Source organism: Neophocaena asiaeorientalis, unplaced genomic scaffold, assembly GCF_003031525.2.
Source record: "Neophocaena asiaeorientalis asiaeorientalis breed wild unplaced genomic scaffold, Neophocaena_asiaeorientalis_V1.1 scaffold188, whole genome shotgun sequence".
Lineage (NCBI taxonomy): Eukaryota > Metazoa > Chordata > Mammalia > Artiodactyla > Phocoenidae > Neophocaena > Neophocaena asiaeorientalis.
The window spans coordinates 2,869,137-2,894,308 of NW_020174156.1; the positions used below are offsets into that span (position 1 = coordinate 2,869,137).

Sequence of the window (25,172 nt, forward strand, 5' to 3'; positions counted from 1 at the left end):
GGAGAGGCCACACCAGGGAGGGGCCCACCTACCCCAAAAAAAAAAAAAAAAAAACTACTCTTCTTCTTCCCCTCCCTAAAACTTCTTTTTCCTTAGAAATTTCTCACCTTACTTTGCTATACCTGAAGGTCATCCTAACTTCCACCTCAGCCCCTGGCATTCCACCATTTTGCCAAATCCTATCAATCCTCCCCTCTGGTCCCTGTCATCAGCTTTCCTTTTGTGCCAGAATGTGGAATTTAGTCCCCCATCATCCTCTGCCTGGACTACTGCTGTCATAGGTTCCTTTCCTCTGTTCCCCAGTCCAGTACGCTTGCTACACCATAGCCAGGCTACTACTTGTAAAACAAAAACTGATCATGCTGGGCTTCCCTGGTGGAGCAGTGGTTAAGAATCCACCTGCCCATGAAGGAGACACGGGTTCGATCCCTGGTCCGGGAAGATCCCACATGCCGCGGAGCAAATAAGCCCGTGCGCCACAACTCCTGAGCCTGCGCTCTAGAGCCTGTGAGCCACAACTACTGAAGCCCGCGTGCCTAGAGCCCGTGCTCTGCAACAAGAGAAGCCACCGCAATGAGAAGCCCACGCACCGCAAAGAAGAGTAGCCCCTGCTCGCCGCAACTAGAGAAAGCCCAGGTGCAGCAACGAAGACCCAACACAGCCAAAAATAAATGAATAAATTTTAAAAAACAAAGTATGTTTAAAAACAAACCAAAAAAACTGATCATACCACTCCTTTCCTGAGTATTTTCAATGATCCTTTTGGCCTTCATAATCAAGGCCAAACTCCTAAGTGTGGCACACAGTTACTTTTGTAATCTTGACCCTACCCATCTCTCCAGGCTCATCTCCCCAATTCCACCCTCCCACTCTTCCCAACGCACATTAAATTCAAGTGACTGCCAACTACAAGGTAACACCTAGAATATATTGTGCTATCTCATGCCTTTGGGCCTTATGCGTTCCTGTGCTCTTTTCACCTATGTGAATAGAGGTGAAGTCCTTCCTTCTGCTGCTCCAGGGCTGATCATTCTCTTCTAGGCTAATCCTATAACTTGTATATGTATATAGCATCTACGGGTTGTGTGTATGTATATGACTAACAGACTGGGCTGCCTGAGGATGGGGTTTATGTCTAGTAATCTTTCAGTTCTGGGAAACTAGATGTCACCTAATTATACCAGTGCTCAAAAAACATTTGTTAAGTCAGAATGCAATTCTACTGTAATTTGTCTTAGCACATCAGGAAATCTATGCATCTAGGAAAAACATACGACTTACATCTCCCTTGAGAAACTAAAACCTGAACCAGGGTTATGCCAAAATATATTTATTTGCACTTATCTGTAAATATATATGCAGGCAATACTTTTTCAGGGACAACTTTTGATCTACATGGTAAAAGGCAAAAAGGATCAACTTAAATCTGTGAAATGCTGACGTCTAGCCTGCTTGCCTAATACAGCATCCCTTGTTTCCAGGGGTAGAAGCAAATGATATAAATAATACTCTGTATAAAGATTTTGTAATCAAATATTCTACACATTCACTAGCGTGATTAAGATTTGGAAGGCAGAAAAGGAATTCCAGCGAGGAGTAAGGCTGAAAACCACACAGTTCAGTATACAGTAATTCAGTGACATTCAGTGATAAAGACCAGCAGTGGTAGGGGGTCTATGTGGAGTTACCCTTGAGACCACGCACTGTTCCCATGTAAGAAATGAGGTCACAAGACAACCATTTTCTACATACTGCTTGTTTCAGGAATGCTTTCCCTTGGCATGACAGGGATTATATTCTCAAAGGGAAGTCAAGTCCTCTAGAGTCTGTCTCCTTTGCAAATTGAGAATACAGGACCATGAAACGGGGCCTTGAACACGGTTATGGTGTAGGGTGTCTGAACAAGGGGGTGTCTGGGGGGGGCGGGGAAATGCAAAGCTTAACTACTATCACAGCACAGTGCCCTGGTCTGGAAGCAAAATCTGATTTATCCAAGGTCCTTTTTAAGCTTCTGGTCAGAAAAGCCCAGAAAGTTATATCCCTGCTTCCATCACCATAACACTCCCTTGCCCCCAAATCTGTTTCCAATTCTGTCCTACAGACCCAGAGCTTTGTTTACTATAAAAAGTTCCCTACTTAAATGCTTAAAGGTTTTAGAAAAGGTAAAAAGAAGTAGAGGAAAAAATGCTACAGGGGACCTTGTATGTTGAAGAGTTAGACCTAGCACTTAAAAAAAAGGGAAGAAGAAGAAAAAAAAAATTACAATACCAAAACTCAAATACAACTGTTAAAAGTTTTTATTTCCAGGCTTCCCTGGTGGCGCAGTGGTTGGGAGTCCGCCTACCGATTCAGGGGATGTGGGTTCGTGCCACGGTCCGGGAAGATCCCACATGCCGCGGAGCGGCTGGGCCCGTGACCCATGGCTAGTCTTTCCAGCACAATACACTGGCTATACAGTTTTGTGCCCTTAAAGTATATATATAACTATGAACATCTGATATGAATTATATTTTCTGAAATAATTTTATTATCATAATATTCAGCCAATAAATGTACTTAGCTAGTAAATTATTCATCCTATGGCTGGTCACTTGGACTTTCCCAACATTCACTATTTAAAAAGACTCTTACCTCAAATATCTTTGTGTATATGCTTTTGATATATATATATATAACATCAACATTTTAAAGGAAGTTCATGATTGCCAAATTGCTTTTCCAAAAAATTGTACAAATTTATAATGCCATCAGCAATTTATATGTTTCCTTATACCCTTGCTACGCTGGCTATTCCTAAAAAAAACAAAAAGATTACTATTAAGATTGAACAAGTTCTCTGTTTGGCAACTATTAAAGGAGCTTTGTCTTTTAACAAGTATGTCAGTAGGAATGTGTAATAGGAATTTCCTTTATCAGCAAAAAAATAGTCAGCTTACAAAAAAGAGGAGAAAAACTGATTTGGAAGTATAAAAGTATAGTAATTACCAGCATTTATGACAACTGCTTGCTGTTTGTTGCTAAGGAGTCATGTGTAAAACAACTCCGTGCGTCAAAACAATGTTGCTGCATATTTTATTTTATTATAAAGCAAAACTATATACCTACTTACACTCTTGTAACTGACCATCTACTCATAAAAACTGAAAGAAAGACTCACGGTGGATATACCAGATGCTGAGCTCCCCTCACTCCCATTCTTCACGGCTAGAGGCACATTACTGATAGCCAGTTTAACCTAACTCCATCCCGCCTGCTGTAAAAATCTGTTTATAAATGGCACCAGCAGGGCATATGTAGGAAAGAATGTTTATCTAGCCCAGTTCTGAGTCAAGAGAAACCACACTGTCATTTTATTGCTGATATTTTACTGCCCGTTGTCCGGGTTAATACAAAGTCACTAAATGAAAAAGACAAATGAATGGGCTCTTTGGTGTTATAAGTCAGAACCTTAATGCTATATATAAACATTCAGATTATTTTGTGCCCACTATGATCATGTTTAGATTTCCAAATTAAGTGTGTGTTTGATGTGTGATCTTAAAAGCAAATATAACATTTTAAGTAAGCATCATGTCAGAAGAAGTGGTGTGGTACATGGCCTATTTCCTAGGAGACACAATATCCCTTTGAAACGATTAGGAAACAGTGGAGAGAAGTGGGGTGCAGTAGAGACGAGACGATCTTTCATGAAGCAAATGCTTTAAGCCTACATACATCATCACCTTCTTATAAATGGAGACTACATGGCAAGATGAATCTTAGTTCTAAAAACATGAGGATTTTTAAAAATAACAGTACTCAGAATCACAATCTAGAAAATTACTCAGTAACAAGCACATGTTGTTTTTGCATTTTCCAGTTAGTTTTCAATCATAAGATGCAACCGTTTCATAGCATTCAACATTCAAGTTCACCATAAATATGTTACTGAGTTCCTAAACATGTAACAGATGACAGTTAAATCTAGAATCCAGAATTCTCCCCTAAACCAAATACATAATTTAAGCAAAATAAAATTTCATCTTAAAGCAACAAGAAAGACGGGTGCCACAAAGTTCACAAGTAATTGCCAGGAACAATTTCTTTAGGAAAAAAACACAAAACCTGTGAATAACTACAGGAGAGTCAAGTGATACAAAGGGGGAGCAGATGGGGGGAAGGAAAACTTAGCAGATGCAAACCAGCTTAGCTCTTCTAAAATTAACACTGCATCAGGTTCTGTTATATACAACTAACTATAGTATGTACCACTTAGTACTTGTTCTGCATATGGTTGCTAGATAGGAGTTGTTAGGGCAATCAAATTATTAATGGCCTTGGGTGAATGCTAATTAAAGGGAGCATACCAAATCAAAGCCATCATTACTTACAGTACTACATGTCTAATACACTCAATTTCCAAGTCATCTCAAAAGAAAAAAAGAGTAACAAATTTTATTCCCCAGGAAATGTGTTAAATATGAAAAGTCTAGTTCATAATAGTGCAAAATGATGATGACCAGAGTAATATGTTTAGGGTGAACTTTCTAGAGATAAAAATAAGGAAGACAAAAGTTCCAACACAGTAAAACCATCCCACAATAAATAAACTTTCCTCTTAATTAATTTTAATGAATAGGGAAGGATGGTTTATTTCAAACAGACGTTTATAAAACATTTGAGGCTATCACGCTATAGTCCCTTTCCAACAAGTAACAAATTTTATGAATGAGAAAATGGGGAGCTCTGAGAAGTTATGTTTCCGGGGGCGGGGGGGTACTTTTAACAGGTAATATTTTCTAGTGCTGATAATATTCGTAATAGAAGATTTAGCACACAGTATAAAGTATTAAGATTAAAACAATTTAAGTGATTTTATTTCCTCTGGAGATGGATACCACAGTCCAGTCAACATTAAACACTGCAGAGAATATGAGAAGCTCTTACTGAAAACATTATTTCTAAATCACACATTTATCAAAAAAGAACAAGACTTTCATAAGGTGTTTTTAGACTTTCTGAGAACTTTTCAGATAATGAGACAAGCAGGAAGGAAATTTTATTTTCCTTTGTGGCAGGTCTTTACAAACCAGCCCTTTGAATGTCTTGGCACAGATACTTTCTTTGCTGTAAATACTTCTTTTCTTCCTATCTCCTAATCCGATTCAGTACTCTTTTAGAGGGAAGGTAGCAATATTAAGATTCTTTCTTCTGCATTGTTTTACATCTTTCAAGCGAAATAACTATGGCCTGAAAGTAATTTACATCATTTTTTCTTAGCTATTTAACAACTAATTCTCCGTAAGAGTATGAAATTCTCGTAAGTTACGGTGATAAATAAATACTGAATCCCCAAAACAACCCAGAGAAGGAATTACTGGACTAGGTGATTCCAAAAACTACAATCCACTACAAAAGTGGCCGTTTTAATGTATAATTAGAGATCAGAATCATAAGTGGCAAGTGTTAAGATGGGTTAGATTCCGAGCTCTATCTGAAACCTGTCCTGAGTTGACGGATGTTTCTTAAACTCTTTCCTATCTCTTATCTCTGGAATTAATTTCAAATGAATGTCTCACGGTATCCTTTATGTCATAAACATGCCTCATCATTCTTGCTAAACCTTGCCTACAAATAAAAATACACCACTTTAGGGGCAGCTCCCTCTTTAGGAGATATTCTCACACTCCAAACCTCAGTATGTACATTTCAGGCTTTCTACTTTAGCTCAAATACTTACTAAATATAATTTTTCTTTCAAGATATTGTGGACATGCAACACTTTCTTGTCAAGTTCTAACTGTCCTACAACTAACACAGACCAGTGGCTTTCAAACTTATTAGTGCCTAAGAACCACCTGGAGCATGTCAACCCACCAGCAGATCAAAGTCAAAATGTCATCAGTGTTACCAGGTCCCCCTCCCTCTCCCTGGAACACACCCTCTATCTCTGACCTTCTTACTGCGTCCATCCTTTCTGTGGCGGGGCCAGAAAAGGAAACTGGAAGTACCACTATGCTGACTTCTCATTCTGTTCCCCAGCAGTCTTCAAAACACAAGCTCGTCTAAAAAGTACCTCTTTAAGTACCTCCTTCCTTTTCAAATGAGCACCAGATTCACCACATTACGCAGTATAAGATAATGTGTAATTTAATAAGGCAAAGTGGGAAATTTACTCAATTATTCCCATCAGAACCTATACAAAGGCTGCGTACTGCCGTTTACAGCAATTATGTTTTAAAAAATCATAAATCGGACATTATTTGGCATGAAAGAATACCACTTATGAGCTATTCACACCTAAAATTAGTCTGCAATAGCTGAGTTAAGGAATTTGGGACCTATCAATTTGAGTGGGCTTTTTTCCTCAGTAGTTTATCATTTTGGTTGTTGCAGTTTCAGAGTCTTTCTGAAGCAGAGATATGAGGGGGTAGAGGGGTGTCATTTCTCCCTTTGTGTGGAGAAAACAAAAAAATTAAAGACTTTTAAGAGACAACTGCCAGAGCAAATCTGATGGAAACCACTGCCTAACACAGAGTTCTGAGTGTTGAGAGTAACAAACATGTGCTTTTCCAATGTGTGTACTATACATTCAAGCTTATAAAGCAAATTTATGTTGTGACCTTTCCTGAACAAATTACACTTGAATGAGAAAACTTTGTATTAATAGTTCATACAGGAGAAAACAGTTTCAACATAATCAAAGATTTCAAGATCTAGAATTAGATTTAGGGAAAAATGGCACAATCTTCGATTTTGAGTTTTTTAAGTGAGTTTGTAAATAATTAGCAACCACGTACTATTATCGAGTTGTTTTATATTTTAATTTTCTGGAAGACAATTTTATTTTACAATGTAAACCCATAATAAAGTCACTTCTGTATTTAAAAAAAAAATGTCATCAGTGTAGCCTGATTTTCCCCTATAAAACATAATGTAAACAGGAAGTTACCAATTTTATAAAGGGACTGGTGTTCACATTTTTAGAGATGTGGCTTAACATCATACTTCATCACCAGTACGACTGTAAAGTATAAAGTTTTCTAAAGAGTACACAAAGCACAACTAGGAACACAGTTAACAATTACACAGACTTAATACGATAAATATCAGTCTACCATACAAAGTTTTTTGTGAAAAAATATTATTCTTGCTTTATGTTTACTGCAATATAAAATACCTTAAAACATGAAATTTAGAAGCATTTCCTCTGAGAACGTAAGCAACTTTAAGACTTTTCATAATATTTAATCACTGGACACTCTTTCAGAAATTCATCCAGAGTATTATTTTACTGTCCCTTTCACTTGCTGTATTTTCTTACAGCGACATAAAACATCAATCTGTGGGTTTCTGTTTGGAAGTAAGATTTGAGCGCTCATTCATCTCTCTAACTTCACCTTCCCCTACTTCACCTCAGCGTAGGCTGAACCACAGGATGCTGCTGAGCATTACAACTGCTTCTCATCTCCAGAAACAGTAGTTTCATATGCTTGAACCTAAATAGCTGCCTTTGCAACACATCAACAAGCCATTACAATATACTTCCCGTGCACTAATGTTTCACACTGTTTTTTGCTTTAGTGTCTAAGGCCTCAAAGCTCTAGCTTAACTGGTGGTCAGATTCAAAGGCAGAAAAACCAGAGTGCGTTTTGACCCAACAGATTCTTTCCAAATGGTCCAAAGTACTATATAACAATATCCAAACGTGAGCATACATGTTACATATGTAACAGTCATTAAATCACTACCTTTTCCACTTTATTAATCATTATATCTTATGCAAAATATTCTATAGATGTCCTCCTTGGATATGCCTTCAATACCAGTATACCAATTGAAAATAAAACAAAACAAAACAAGATCTATTAATTTCAAAGCTTCATAACAAGTTATTCTGCATTCTTGGTTACTTTACTTTCTTCTCCCTTTTTCCCTCCCTGCCATTGCTGGACATAATTTTCTCAGCTGTTCCAAGCCAGAGAGGAGAAGTGATGGTGCTTGGGAATAGAAAATCCCATGCCCAAGAGAAAAGCTCAGAACTGGAGTGCAGCTGGGAACATCTCAACAAGCAGAATCTAAGATCTAAGGCCTTGTTTACATTTGTTGCCTAAGAAAGAACAACTAACTAAGCCCTATAAGAAAAATAACTAGAGTTTCAAACCAAAACTGAAGGCTCAACATTCTACTCTATTCCTTCCACCCCCTCTCAAAAGTGACTACCAAAATTATCTTTTTATACCAAACCGTACCTTACTAAACATCTCAATAACTTTATAATTTCTAAAATTCAACCTCTCCAGCATTTTTTCAACCACCAAATGATTCAATCTCATGTTAACAACCTAACTTACCACTGCAGTCCATCTTTTCCACCATCCTATGTCCCATCCAACCCAAGTTTTTCCCTCTTCTACTTTTACATTTTTTTCCCCTAATCCATCCCACATCTTCCCTTGTAGTTTTCCTTCTGTTTTATGACAACACCTTTTCATCTATCTGGAAAACTGGGAGATCACTGACTTAATACTGATTACAAATGACTTTCAATGATTTATATTTACTAATCACCCCCCAATGAAATACATTAGTAAAATTCAGGTCAAAGACACATTTAATCAATTGGGATGACATTTATGAAAGCATTACGAAAAAATGTGGCTAATTTACCTTTTGAAATGCTAACTGCAATCAGGACCAGTAACATTAAGCTGAGGATTCTGAATATACATTATCAAATTGATGGTATCTGAGAATTTGTATGTTCCTACCAAGCGTGTGCAATAATCTCACTTCATTACAAATTATAAAAATGGTCTTTGAACAGTGAAAGCCAAACCGCTTGTTACAAATATTTGCCTGCGATGATTCCAACATATTTGAAAGAGTCAGAGAGTTAAACCATGCAGTAACACATAGCTTTAAAATGGCAGTCCAGACATTAAGGAAACATACAAAGTTCAACAGTTTGGACTGGTACAAATTTCAAATGCATAAAAAGTTATTTTGAGAATATTAAAATAATTTGAGGCCTATTTACTTTATGAAAGTACTCACCTGACTCTTGCAAGTATCTATATACCAAGAAGTTGACCTCATCACTGCTTATACTCATCTTTATTCCCACTTAAACCATGAGGTCACAACACAGGATATAACCCTAAAAATAAAACAAAGTTAATTAAGTATTTTCTCAATAAAATATTTTAAACAAAATGTAAACAATGTTGTAAAAACCATTTGATTTTATTAAATAATGTAAAATGAAGGTTAGATATTGCCTATTAATAAACCCTAACAAATATAGTTACTTCCAATAATTAGTAATAGATTATACAACCAAAACACGGCTGGGTCTCTTTTTCTGCAACACATTGGTAAAAATGATTCAAAATTTACAAAAGGGCCTTTGGCATCATATTTTAATGATTACATCAAATAGCATAAAGAGTCATTCCTTTTTTCTCCTTAACTGTAAAAAAACAGTATATTTTAAGAATCAGAATATTATTTAGGAAAAGACTGATTTTAGACTACTGGAAGAGGGATGAGCCATCCATGCTGGTTTTGTCTACGTAATTCAGTAGAATGTGAAGTCTCTAACTTCTCAACATCTAATCTGCAATGTTCAAGTTTCAAAAAGCTCTAGGAATGCGTAAGGCAGAGAGGTTAGAGTACAGTTCTGAAAACTCAAATGATATTCTCAGAAGGAGGGAAAGAAGGAAACTGAGACATAACTTAAATATGTCCTGATTATATTTATCCGTTCTCATGCCACAGAAGGGATTTAAAGAAAAGGTCAGCAAACTTTTCCTGTTCAGAGCCTAACAGCAGACCTGAAGGATAGATGGGAGGAGAATGAGAACATGAATATTTGGGGAGGAAGGCAAGGAACAGAAGCAATCCAGTGAGCAGCAACAGTCGGTGGAAGGGCTGGGGGAAGAAAAAGAAAGAAAACATGAAGCAAGGCTTGAGAGGGGCCTTGAAACCATCACTTAAGAGAAAATCAATGCCCTAAAAGGTTTTAAGCAGGGAGGGGGAATGACCACATTTACATTTTAAAAAGATCATCCAGAATTCTAATACGAAGAACAGACTAGAAGGAAACGTAGCCAAGTTAGGAGGGTGCTGGAGTAACCTAAAAACCTGGACTGTGGCATTAGAGCTGAAGAGAAATACTAGGATTCCAAAGATATTTAGGAAGCAGACTCAAGGGTGATTGACTGGACACAGAGTTCAGGAAAAGGGAAGAATCTTTTAGGACATCTGGATGAGTAGTACTTCATTTACTGAGATGAGAAACCATGGAGGAAAAGTAATGACCACCTTCACGTGAAGAAAAATGCACCTCACCCCCGCCCCGATTTAACTCAAATACTATAATTAATCACCTGAATGTGATACACATATGCATCACACTTAACAGAATGATAAAGGTAAATACTCCTATAATTGTGGCTCAAGACTCCTTGTCTAGATGTCCCTGTGGCACAGCAGATGATCTGTGCTCTCGAGGACACCTTGCTCAATTCTATCCTGATCCACAGTAATGTGTAATAATGTGCTCGGCACACGTAGTAGGTACTCAATAGTCAATTCTGAAAGCCTGTTGACTGAATGATTTAAAAAATAAAACCACACCACCCATTTTACCATTATAAGAAATTAAATCACAACTTGACCAATCATAGGTATCTGTTTGTCAGGGGAACAATGAGTCACTGCTTGATGAAGAGGATTTCCCAAAATGAGATTGGTTAAGTGGAATTCTAGTAAAAGACTGGTAAAGAAAACAGAGTAAGTATTCTTTTTCTCTAATATATCATTCAGTCCAATATTCAAACAATGAATAATGGCACTGAAGTACCTATGTAAAAATTTTCAACAAGGCCTGGTTCCAGTAAGCAAAGGTCACCAAAATGTCCCAACTTAAAGCAGTGATCATGGGTGCTTCTGCATCACCTAATATATTCCAGGGCAAAGAAAAACACAAGTCAAAATGATATAGATTATTATCTACAAAAATTCCCATAATAAATACATATTATTGGTGGTATATTTTTTAAAGTCAACAAGAAACACTAAACATGAAGAACAGGAAAGTTCTTATCTGTTCAAATTGCTATGAATGGGTTTATTACATTGATCATGGTACCAGATTAGTTTCTGTAACCAAAAGTTACAGAACCAAATTTTTTTTTAAAGGGAAAAGGGTAAATTGTTCAAATTTCAAAAGGGTTATTCTAGCTCTAGTCCTACTTCAGCTAGCTCTTATATTCCTGGAGAGAAAGAACATTATTGTTTTCCCTTATACCAAGTATATCCCTAGGATGGACAAAAGCACTGTGCTAAGAGCTAGGAATAGATAGACGTAATAAAGTTGTCCCAAGCCGTGCAGAATTGACAGTTTTTCAGTGAAGAGAAACATACAAACAAATGTGTCCTTGAAAAGAAAAGAAAAAAAAAAAAAAAAAAAAACCCAGCAAAGTCAATGTAATCCTGCATTAAAAGTTTCAGTCACAGTAGCAATAAAATTACATAGACTCTGTAAAGACCTGAGTTTATCCACTTTCAAAGACATTTAATTCTAGAATATGCTTCCGTATGAAACTGGTCTGTTTAAATTCTAACATCAAAAGGTCATCTGAAAAGAACAGGAAATTAGACAACATTTCAGAAACTAACACAACCCTGTAAAGCAATTATACTCCACTGAACAAACAAACATTAAGACATTCCCTGCTTGAAAACTTCAGTATTCACTTTCAAAACACCTTAAAAAACCTGTATGCCAGAGAGCAAAATTAAAGAAAATGCCACCACTTTCATTAACGGACTCACCATAGCTTTGCAGAACTGGTCCATTTTGATTTGTTTATACATCTATAATATGATGTAGTCTTCATCTGCCCCAGGTGAAGACCAGATACTCATACCAGCTATCACCGATTTTCAGGGTGCACATAAAAACCTTACCACTGTACTTCCTCCATCGTGGTATCTTTCAGAACTACCACCCTTAAACAAGGTCACAGAACAACAGTGAGACACTCATCCAATCTTTACCCTATACCAAAGAGGTCCAGCCTTCAATGTCACGCCTGGTAGAGGTTACTATGTGTAAAATAAGTCCTGCCCTCAAGGAGCTGATGGACTCTTAAACAAGATACCCAAAATAAACCAACACGTCCTAAAATCACAAAGCATTTTATTTGTATGTTCTGCTGGATCATACCTATTCATCCTTAAATAGTAAATGACTGAGTTCTAAAAAATAAATAAATAAATAAATACCTTTGTACTTCCCTAAGTCTCAGAAACAGCTTGTAAAAATCATAAAAGCTTTTATTCAAAACTTCCATCAGTTACAGGCAATCAATTACTTAATTCAAGACCCACAGCTATATTAAAGTAGCCAGAAGTAAAACCAAAAATTACAATCTTAACCAATATTTAGCCAAGTGTTTATATTTAAAAGCACACTTAATATATTAAATGTTTAGTATGAAATATTTTACTTCAAGACTTTATAGACAACAATCTAGCAAATATTACAAAAACAGGACTGCTGATGCAATTCAGCTACGATTCCTTCAACTGAATATGTACGGCATTTTCAGCACCACAAAACTGAGTTCAGCATTCACAAACTGGATAATAACTGCTCCAAGTATTAACCATCTCCTCATTTGTTCTTCTACACATCTAGCACATTTCTGCCTTTGGCCTCAAATAGGACAGATACCATATTCTTTTCTGATACCATTTCTGGAGCATACCAGGGCCCAACTATTATCCTAAATCACATTATTTTAAATTTACAAGATTGAAAAAACAGTAAAACTTATGGACAGAGAGAAAAAAAAACCAATAAAGATATTCTTAAATCTCCTGCTTACAACACACTATTTAGAGGTCTGAAAACCTTTGCATTATCCAAAATCAAATGCACGATCAAAATTTCTTTATCTTACAAAAAAAATTTAGTCCAAAATGTACAGTGGTGGCATAGTATCCCATAACAGACACATTAGTTTCACTTTCGCTTTGTTCAACATTTAGATGATTCCAAATTTTCATTATTCTAAGACTCCTATAAGACTATTTATGCTTAAAGTTGTTTTTTCTTCCATTTCTTTTTGGTAGGTGTACATTTATGAATAGTCCTCTAGATCAGGAAAAGTCCCTACAAGTAAATTACCGGACAAAGGGAATAGCTAAATAGCTATTGTGATTCTTAATGAATACCAACAAATTAGATCCACTCAAAAGACAACCAATTCAGGACCCCTCAAGCTGAAACATTAGGAAAATGTTCAACTTAACCAATAATAAACAACAACAGCAACAACAAAAACATGTTGGCCATAACATTAGCAAACAGTTAAAAATAATACTCAATATTATCAAGATTGGTGACAAAAGAGAAACTGTATCTTTAAATACAGCATCTACAACTACTGGCCATAGCTGTTTAATAGTTGAAAAAAGAGCAACAATATTAAAAGCTGCTAAAAGAACTCTGATGTTAAAATAACAGTTGTTTTAATATTGACAAATAATTATCAAACAATGTAACCCTGGACATGTTGGGATACCCTTCCAAATAAACATTAATGACCCACAGGGGCCCAAGGTGATTGATATGTTGGGAGTCCATCTAGCAGAAAGAATGACTCAGGCTTCTCTGGAACTCAGCAGCTGAGACATGGGGTGACCATAATTCACAAGATGAAGAAAACTGTGGCTTGCCTCTTGTAGCATTCACTGACACTATCTGCGAAAGACAGTACTACTTTACTACTACTGCCTTCCATTTGGAGACCTATTCCATTCTCAGCCCTGTGGTTTAAATGGGATGGACCTCCTGGTCCAAAGGAAGGCATTTATTTGCTTAAACCAACCAGCAAATCATATCTTTGGTTTAGGGCTGACATTCCTCCTCCACAGACTCACACCATACCCCACGTGTCCCAACTCAATCACTCCCAGTAAGTGAAACATTAGAAGACGTGTGCTGGTTTCTATGAAAGTCAACCTCCTCCTTTCACAGGAGTGGGCAGGCAACAAGGGCACTCTGTGAAGCCTGGGATGAATGTGCATCACTGAGGTTAGAACAGAGCTATCAGAGAGAAAGAGAAGGAGGGCAGAGCAGAGACAAGAGAAACTGTGTCCTTGATGACATTAAATATCTATTGTGCAACTGGATCAAATACTATCTGAAGTTAATTTACCACAGTACTTTGAAGAAGTCAAAAATGAATTTTACTGTATAATCCAGTGAAGATTTGTCAGTTGCAACCTAAAGAGAGCAGACAACCCAAGAAATGTTTTAAAACAAGAAAGTGACTAAAGTCAGTGACAGACTATATTTGGAGAGATAAGGAGTGGAGAGGGGGGTGGGAATCCAAAAATTCCCAGTTGCTTCCAGACTAGAAAGTGAAAAGACTTACTATAGAAATGGGCTGCCTAGAGAGCACAGGCCTCTGGGGAGTCACACTTTATATGTGTTAAACAGGACATCCCAGCAGAAATGCTTCAGAGTGTAATATTACAATTCACTGCTCATGGAAAGCGGTACCTCTGGTTCTGTTCCCTTCATACAGGAAGGTCAAACTTCCAGTTACTTGTATTACTTTGGGGTGACAAACCAACCCAAACAAATGCTGACTAGACACATTTGTGGGGATGGGGCAATGACAAGTGAAAAGTAAACACTACAATGGTGATGAATTAACAAAGCCTATGGGGGGAAAATGCACTAAAGCACTACTTTTCTGACAGATTTATTTTATTCACTCGTTTAAAACTGGATGAGCACTTCCAATGTGCAAGGCACTATGACAGGTACTAGAGACATGGCTACCCAATGCCAGGACCAGATCTTGCTGGGAAGATAGAGAACAATTAACTCCAACTTAGATAAGAAAAAATTATGAAAGCATACACCCTGAGGCTGGGGGTGCAGACAGGTGAAGGATGTAAAATGTGGGTGGCTTACAGGTTTCTGTAATAGGCACAGTGTTAGAAGAACTAATTTTCCTTTTAATTCAAAATGTCTGCAGCACACCAGGTTGCCTTTGCTCCCATCTGTGTGTACACTGCTTCTCATTAATTTGATAAAGAAAATGAAACAGGAGACTATTTGCATTTACTGAGTAGCTGCTACATGCTATGTATGGGGCTAGGTCACATACACATTATATAATTTCCTCTTCAGTGTTATATTCCTCATTTTAACGCAATAGCACCGACACATGAGAATTACACGTCTATATACAGATCTGGGCATTCAGAAATGTTACTCAAATACTATACTGACTCTCCTCAGAGAAGAAAAAAAAAAAGTATGGAATGTATAATGTAAAAGAATGTACTAACTATAAAAAGAATCAAAATTCTTAGCACTAGGAGGTCCTAGGAAGTTGCTAATTCCAAGCCACGACATATGTTGCCAAGGATATATGTACGGCACAGGTTATCACTACACAGCTTACATGGACCTTGATATGACTGGCAGTCCTAAATGGTCAGCCACCACTACAGTCACAAACAAACTGCTTCTAATACCCTGCTAAATAACAGCTTCTAAACTCACAAAGACTCATGTATCAAAATCTGTTGTATATAAATTCTCAATCTGCCTGTGAAGTAAAGTAACAGTTCATACACTGCCACGCTATCTCCATGGGTCATCATAGGAAATTGTCAAAGTGTCTTGTTAAAACCATGACACACTGGTTTGGCAAAAATACCAAACTAGGACAACTAACAACAACAACAAAACAAAGTGTACGGAAGGGAAATGAAACAGAGTGAGGAAAGAAATTAAATCAATTTATCCATTAGCTAAGTTACTGGTGGTTATTACCATCTCACAGCTGAACTGTACCCCTCTAGAATTCACACGTTGAAGGCCAACCTCCAGTATCTTAGAATATGACTTTATTTGGAGATGGGGTCTTTTAAGAGGTGATTATGTTAAAATGAAGCCATTAGGGTAAACCTTTAATAATGTGAATATAACTCAACGTGACTGTTGTCCTTTTAAGAGGAGGAAGAGACACGAGGGATGCATGTGCACCGAGGAAAGGCCCTGTGAGGAGGCAAGGAGAAGGCGGCCGCCTGCAAGTCAAGGAGAGGCTTCACGAGACACCAAACCTGCCTGCACCTTGATCTTGGATGCCCAGCTTCCAGAACTGCGAGGAAATAAAATTCTGTTGTTTTATAAGCCACCCAGTATTGTGTTATGGTAGCCCTAGTAAACTGATACATACCTATCATCACAAATTCTGTAAAACTCTGATCATTCACTGGAGAACTTTAAAATTACCAATGTTAAGTTCAGGATTGCTAGGCTCTGCCTTTCTGAAAATTTGCCTCTGTCTTTAGGAACCTATCCTGTCCTGTAATTGTCAAAGATGAGGACATTAACAGGATGCATTAACACTTCATAATCCTCTTCCCCACAGTACCCGCTTGTCTCCTCCACCCACTCCTCATGCAACACTCTCATGAACAGCACAAAAAAACTGCATTATGCTTAATTCTCCACTACATTAAAAACAGTAATTAAAATCCTACTAATGTTAGGCAATAACACTTTTGTGTACATAAAATATGGTACAACGAAGGAAGGTGTATTCTGAGACTTAGTTCTGAAGTCTTTCGCAATACAGCTTAAAATGTGTAGAAGGTACATTCTGAACTTTTGCAATGTTAAATTAAGATTTCACAAAATTGTATTAGACTAAATGAAATCATGTTTACAAAACTTACTTTTGTAAATCATAAAATGCAACAAATCAGGATTTAGAAACACATAATCTCAAGAAAAAAACATTAAGCTCTAATTGAAATATGTATTTCAGCGTATTTTAATACTAACCAAATTTAAAACAAAATATAAAACCCAGTACAATAAAACCAAATCATTTGACTGATTTCTTAAAGCATTAATGACAACAGCAGACATACATTTCACAGAGCATTAGCCCTGGACTACAACCATGGTTTATTTGTCAGACATTTTAAGGATGTCTTTTCATGGATGCCTGTAACGTTAAGTCCAAAGAGAAGCACAGTAGTGCATTTCCTTAAAACAAACAAAAATTCTACCACTCTTGACATTAAGATAAATGCTGAATTTAAACTATTATTTTTAAAGACTCAATCTTATGAGATAATTTTTACTCATACTATTAAAAAGGAGAAAATATCCTTTTAAAATAATTAGTTCTGTATCTCACTTTTTATGTAAGTTTTTTAAGGGTATCTTTAATAAGTAGAATATAATGTCCTAGTGAAAAAGTCTATAGTACCCACCCCCACCCAAGAGAAACAAATACAATTAAAAAAAAAAAATAGGTAGACAAGATACTTTGTGAAGGGAAACCAGCAAGCACGAGCACTGACTTCTACCTTCCCATTTGGGCACATGAGCATCTTTCAGATAATTTTACTAAGAGTGTACCTGGCAATATGTGTATTTTACAGAAACGTTGATTTCTTTTTTTTTTTTTTAACACAGGCATACCTCGTTTTATTGTCCTGAAGTGTTTTTTTTTTTGTTTTTTACAAACTGAAGGTCTGTGGCAACCCTGCATTGTCAAAATGATGGTATTTATTAGCAATATTTTTTAAATTAAGGTATATATGTGTTAAGACATAATGCTATTATCACACACTTAATGGACTAAGGTATTGTATAAAGGTAAATTTTATATGCACTGGGAAACCAAAAAATTCATGTGATTCGTTTTATTATAGTGGTCTGACCGAACCTGCAGTATCTCTGAGGTATGGCTGTAGTTGTAGGCAATTTTTGTGCTGTTAGAATTTTTTCTTTTGGTTGTTGTTGCTTTGTTTGTTTTGTTATCAGATTAATGGTCAACAAAGTGGGTGAATCTTAAGAATTTAAAGCATAACCGAGAAGGGATAAACTTCTAAATTGCTTTTCCTTTCCTTTTCCATTGGAATCCAGAGCTCTCGTGTAAATTAAAGATAACATGAGAGATAAATAAGATCTCAGGTATCCTGTATGATTTTAGACAAATCTTCTGGGCCTGTTTCCTCATCTAGAAAATGAGGAGAGTGAAGCAGACAGTAGTCTCTTTCACTTTTAAACTTCAATGGTTTGAGTCAGTACACAGAGTATTACATGTAAATCTCGCAGGCTAAGAGAGTACCAGATCACACAGTGATTTTTAATAAAGCATTTTTTAATAGGCTTACAAGTGCATGAGAGGATTTTTTAAACTGTCAGACCTCAGATGGACATCTCCAGGAATTAGGAAAAGGGAAAATAAATGAGTCCACCTCATTAAGAAATATTTAAGAACTTATTATGCATAATGCTTATTAGGACCAGCTATCCTTTATAAATACTGACTTATATAAAAGCATAGGCAAATGGTATATCAAACCAATTTTTCATTAGCAACTGAGACTTCTAATGTCAATCATTTGATTCAACTGTGATCTATACCAGGGGTTTACAAACTCTGGCCTGTGTGTAAATTCCAACCCATCACCCATTTTTGTTCAGCCCACAATACCTTGTGGTTTTCACAAAACAATGAACTGTTTTTACAGAACATGTGTCCTTGATTTGATGATAGGGAACACTAACTTTGAATCCCAATTAAGCAATTTTAAGAGTCTCAGCAAACTCTCTAGACTGAGAAGAGTAAACTAGCATGCATTATGTGATGAGTCAACTTTAAAGTTCAACTGACATTTGCTACAGCTCTTCCTTTTTATACCCAAAAAGCCTCTGATGAGCTGCTTCACAGTCCACAAGTATGGATTTCAACTTCCCAAACATATAAAAAAAGTGGTTGTTCACACAGCTGTCTTCTAAAATCCTTTTAAAATATAAAACTATATGATTCAAGGATGGACTCAATAAACATGTGTTAAATGATTGAATAAATTATAGTCAAGGTATGCTGACAGGGGAATAAAGAAGGACAAGAAATTAAAACACTAAGGAAACAGAAGATAGGCCATAGTTCTGGTCTACCTTTTTCAACTATTGAGCAGTAATTGGTCATTCCCAGTCAGTCTGGGAAGGAAAAGTCTGGAAATGAAAAGTCAGGTAAGAAAATAAAAATCAAGACCCTAGTCCCCTCCCAGTAGCAAGAAAAGCTCTGAGTTTGTGGGAATGGGAACCAATATAAGAATGGTAACAGGATTTTCTCAGTTTAAAAACTTACTATTCTGGCTTTGGAACAGAAATGTTATAAGGACCTGTAAGACTGGAATGCAGCTAAAACTGAATGAATGGATACTTGGCTTAAAACTGAGATATCACAGGCAAAATAAACAGAATAAGGTACCACGTGTAACAAACTCATAGAGATGTAAACAAATACTACCTATAACAGTATTTATGAAACAATTTATTGAATAAGGAATAGATATTCTTTGGTTCCTCAAAAGAAAAAAAGACTAAGTAGATAAAAACTAAGACTACTAAGCCCTAAGCGAATCAAAACAAGTGTCCACGGACTGGTTATACTGATGCGTGGTAAATTCTTTGGGAGAGAAGTAGTAAAAATGTGCGGAAGATTGTTCTGGTAGCAGAGATGTATGATTAATATAGATCAGGTGTCCAAGTATGGGAAAAAGATGTAAAGAGATCCCATTCATCCCAATGGGCAATACATGCTTGTTCAAATCAAGAGAAGATGATGTAAAACCAAGTTTAAAACTCAGCAGACTGATACACACGCACCCCCCACAAGACACACACAACCCAGCTATGAGTAAATCTTGAAGACAAAAGGCAAAAGAAAATGGAGTAGAAATTGCTGATATATATGAATTGAGGTAGGCTTCCAAAGTTTTATTGAAAAAGGTGGAGTGAGAAGGGATTCCACCATGAAAACCTCATAGGTCAATTTCACAGGGTAAGAGAAAATAGTAGAACTATCCTGGAAGATTTTCTGTTTAAAAAACAGACAGACAAAAAACACAACAGAGAAATAAATCAAGTACATCACTCCATAACCACACGGGGAGAAGGGTCTCCCGTGTCCATCCTTTGTAAGTACTCTACCTAGTCAGGTTATATAGACTTTATAACTGCAAAGACAGACCTTTTAATAGTATCTCATTAAAAGATGCTTCCTTCTGTTTCATAGTACATGTACTTCAACGGCTAACACTATTCAAAGTGCTCAAAACTAAAACCCAGATTCATTATCTTTGTCATGCCCATGACAAAGTTTGATTATTTTATTTAGTACAGAAATGAGGTCTGTAGACCCCTGGGGTCCCAAGACTTTTTAAGGGGTCCTAAAGATCAAAATTATTTTTACAGTAATATAAAATACTGTTATAAAATATGCTTTCTTCATTGAATTTATGTTTACACTGATATTACAAACCAATAGTTGGTAAAACTGCTCACACCTTAGTAGGAATCAAGGCACTAACACCTTACAGCATTAGTAGTCATTATACTATTCACCACCAGGCACTTAAAAAAAAAACTCACAAAAATTCTTCACTGAGAGATTCCTTGATGAAGGAGGAAAAACACTTTATTAAAATCTTAACCCTGAAACACACCTTTTCAATATCCTCTGTAACAAAAAGTACACATACAGTATTTCTGTTGCATTCTAAAATGATGGTTGTCTCAAAGAAAAGCACTGTGAAAATGTCTGAACTGCAAGCTGAACTAGCTACTTTTTTCATGGAACACCATTTTTTTTTTTTTTTGGAACACCATTTTTACTTCAAACAACTCACAAAGTATGGTTTTTCAGATTGAGAATTTGGCAGACATTTTCTTGCAAATAAACAAAGTGAATCTGTCACTTTTAAGAAAACAACTAACAATATTTGTTGGCAAGAATAAAACTTAAGCTTTTAAGAGATAATTAGGATTTGGAAAATTTATCAGCCACCATGAGCTTGAGAGCTTCCTGATACTACTCCAAAATTTCTGTGATGAGATCAGTGGGGATGTTAATGACTCTGGTTTATTCTATTGTGTAATGAACATTTGGAAGATTTGTATAACTCAGTGAACAAATATTTTCCCAATGACTAGCATAAGGTTATGCATGAGGAAAACAACCCATTCAAAGTTCAAGAGAGACTAATGGATTTTAATATAACAGAATACAAAATGTTCATTGATACACTTTCAGAACTTGCACTGCACCTAACCCTTAAGGAACTATCCACTTGCTGAGATTTCGTGTAGTAGCAAAGAACATCCAAATTTATTTGAAAAATGAATTATTTTGATTAAAAAAAATTACATCTATCTATCCTTGAAAGGCCATTTTTCCCATAAATTTCCACTGTAACAATGTATCTCAACATGTGAATGCAGAAGCAGATGTGAGAACCCAGATGTCTTCTATTAAACCAGAGATTAAACAGGGACTTCCAAAATTTTAAAACAACGCCACTCTTCTCATGGAAATTTTTTGTCTTGGAAGTTATTTTCCATAAAACATATTATGTGTGTTAACATGTTATAGATAGGTTTGTTACTGTTATGTTAAAATGCACTAGTACTATAAAACTTCACAGTGTTAATTTCTGATGCCGCATATACTGATAGCTATAACCCATTTAAAGAAAATTTTTCTAAAGTCATTAATAAATTAAGAATGTAATGAGGTACTATGTCTAAAATGTTTTAGACCTGCTAGTATAAAAATTGATTCCCTCTTGGCAATATTGGTGCTAATGTTTTCTGGAAGAATTCAAGAGTTTCCCTGGGGAAACAGACCTCTTATGCCACAATATTGTTCATACTATAATATGACCTAAATCATGACTGGTATGATTTCTGTTATGTTCATATTGGAATTACATTAGGTATCCTGTAAATTTATACCTAATAAAAAAAAAGGTACTTAAAAGCCATAAACATCTTCATGTAAAAGTTCTAGCTTTGATAAAACATATGGAATCTATTAACTAAAATATGGAGGAGTGAAAATTATACATTTTCTGAGACTACACCTATAAGTGAACTTCTTTCCAGATACACCTGCTTGTGTATAAATTTCAATAATTTGACTGAAATTCAGTTTCTCTCTCCTTCATTCAACAAACATTTACTGAGTGTTAATATAAGCCTGGCACTGTTCTAGGCCCTGAATGCTGCAATAGAGAAATCTATTAATACAAAGAATGATATTGTACAGAATAGTCTTCACAGCCAAATTCCAGGCTGCATCCCATATTTTTATCAAATTCCTTCACAAAAAGCAGTGAAACGGTGTGGAGGCTGTGGTAAAGGAGCACTGCCCCCGTGACAGTTTCTCCTCCAATGGTGTGGATTCCCACTATCCTGCATGTCTGCCCAGCCTCACATCTGTGTTAAGTGGTAGGTTCCAAAGGGCTTCAATCCCTTCTCCAACAACTGAAACATGAAGCTGGTCTCTGTCTTGCAGCCTTTGTTTCCTAAAGAGAATACATTCAACACTGCAAACAATGGCAGCCTTCTTCACCATATACATGGAAACAAATAATGCAGGGCCTTGGCACTACAGAATCAATTAAATCATATACTCCATCTGTTAGCTACATGAGAAATAAAAGGAGACAGCTAGCTGAGCAACAAATCTGCCATTATTTATAGTCAGATTTCCAGGCTATACATGGTACAAATTCCATACCTGCCCCTCTGCACTGTGAGGACACAAAAGAAAGACGCAGAGGAGATGTGGGGAGTGGAGATCCAGGAAACAGAGGCACATCTGTGTTTAATAATGGCAAGTAACTAATCCACACTCATTTTGCTACTCCTAACCGTATCAATAACTGCCGTGGATATATCAGAAGAAATTCAAGCCTAAGCTAATCGGGTTTCCCTTCTTTTTGATATTGTATATAAGCTATTACCACCCTTTTGCCAGGCAGAGAAACCTAGGCCCAGGCAGAATTGCTGGGTAAACACAGCTGTCCCCAGGATCTCCCATCATCCTTTCCCCAGACTACTCTCCTTTCCGAGCACTCTAATACTTAGCACTCCAGTACTTAGCACTACTCTACCAATGAAACTCTCTGCCTTGACAACTCCCTCCAGCTTCCCCCTGAGCCCCACCTCTGACCCGCTACAATCTAAAACCAGCTGAGCCCCTGCCCTCCTCAATCGGTAGTTGTACTCTAGGTTTTTTACACTAGGTCCCCAACCAACACAGCCAACAAATACATTTCATCCCTTAAAGTTAGGTAGATGACAATCTTAATCTGATGTAACAAAATGTCAATGAATAATAATGGCTTGATGTCCTGCTTTCCAAGGAACTTATAACAAATGCATAAATTACATTACCTTAACTCAGTGTTTCTCAAATTTGAGTAATACCAAGTACCTTCTATAAGAAAACAAAGTGACACACTAGTCCCAAGAGTTGGTTTGTATATTTTATTGTTACTAACATATAAATATAAATAAAAACACTAGGCATGGTCCTCATCTGAAAGCACTTCCAACTATAAAATGAAAAAAAAAAAAAAACTACCTATCAATACCAAGGTACTGGGCTTCCCTGGTGGCGCAGTGGTTAAGAATCCGCCTGCCAATACAGGGGACACACATTCAAGCCCTGGGGTTCGGGAAGATCCCACATGCCGCAGAGCAACTAAGCCCGTGCACCACAACTACTGAGCGCCTGCGCTCTAGAGCCCGTGAGCCACAACTACTGAAGCCCGCACACCTAGAGCCCGTGCTCTGCCACTGCAATGAGAAGCCTGCGCACTGCAACGAAAGAGTAGTCCCTGCTCGCCGCAACTAGAGAAAGCCCGCGTGCAGCAACAAAGACCCAACTCAGCCAAAATTTAAAAAGAAAATTAAAAAAATAAAATACCAAGGTACTTTATGTACAATGTCTACTACAGGATTAAAATAAACACAAATGGTCTTACTTTGTTACAAAGTGGCCACCCAGATCATCTAAAATGTGTTATGTATATTATTTTATTTTTAGACTACCACATGGACAAAAAAGTTTTTAATTTCTCATGGAGAAATTACTAACCCAGAATATATCTACAGATGTTAGATGTTACTCACTTTGTGATCTAACAACGTGAAAAAAAATGATATAAAGTGGGAGACCTGAAGACAAAAAGAAATATTCGAGAAGGTGGATGTTTTCAGGTCCTTCAATTTATCATTCCTAATATAATCTTGTAGGAAATGGTCAATAATGATTTGAATAATTATACTACTTGTATAATTCATGAAATACAGGTCTATTTCAACACAAATTAAAGTTATTTTTTCATTTACTTGCAACTTATGTAACACTAATACAATTCAACCTTCAAAAGCAGATATACATATATGACTTAGAAAAATTTGAAATGTATTTGGTGTTTTAATACAAATAGACATCTTAGAACAACTTTATAAATAATTCATCATATATGAAGATGAATATAATCACATGCCTAACCAGCTGGCAAGAACAGAATAGAATACAACATTAAAAAAAAAATCATGACAGGCCAAGGCACAAACAAATTTGGTGGGGGGAGGGGGAAGCGTATTACTTAGAGGCTAATCAAAACTAAATGAACACAAAACTGCATGCGCAGAGGGACCTGGGAGAATATCTGACTAAGCTAGAAGGTTTAGCCCCATGGTTCTTCAAAATTTGCTGCACATTAAATCATCTGGGGAACTTTTAAAAAGCCTGCTGTCCATGTAGCATCCCATACTAATTAAACCACAATCTCTGGAGGTGGGAGTCAGATAGCAATATTTTTTAAAGATTTCCAGATGAATACAGGGCAGAGCAAAGTTTGGGAAGTCCTGTTTACCCAACTGAAAGCACTCTGATATCTTCCCTTGCCTCTTCCAGTTTTGGGTAGTAGCCCCAGCCATTCCTTGACCTGTGGCAACCCAATCCCTGTCTCCATCTTTGCATGGCCATCTTCCCACTGTGTCTGTGTCTTCACATACCACATGCCCTTCTCCTAGGTGCGTGTTCAAATTTCCCTCTTTTTATAAGAACATCAGTCACAGTGGAAAAAGGACCCACCCTAATGACCTCATCTTAATTACATCTGCAAAAATCTTATTTCCAGATAAGGTCACATTCACAAGTACCAGGGGTTACAACTTCAACATATCTTTGAGGGGACATAATTCAACTCATACACTTAAGTTTCAAAACTCCCCTAACAAATCAACTATAAAATTTAGTGGT

General features: G+C 36.7%; 1 protein-coding gene across 4 annotated transcripts in view; it reads right to left on the bottom strand.

Annotated features, from left to right (window-relative positions):
* Positions 1-25,172, bottom strand: part of TBL1XR1 (TBL1X/Y related 1) — a 180,603-nt gene that overhangs the window by 34,315 nt on the left and 121,116 nt on the right. For 3 of the 4 annotated variants that reach the window (XM_024755139.1, XM_024755141.1, XM_024755140.1), the window contains exon 3: positions 9,037-9,139. In XM_024755139.1, the coding sequence (XP_024610907.1) occupies positions 9,037-9,094 (58 nt within the window). In that variant the 5' untranslated portion in view covers positions 9,095-9,139. Of the gene's footprint in view, positions 1-9,036; positions 9,140-11,820; positions 11,842-25,172 lie in introns of those variants that run through there. The other variant, XM_024755142.1, reaches the window with a different exon arrangement.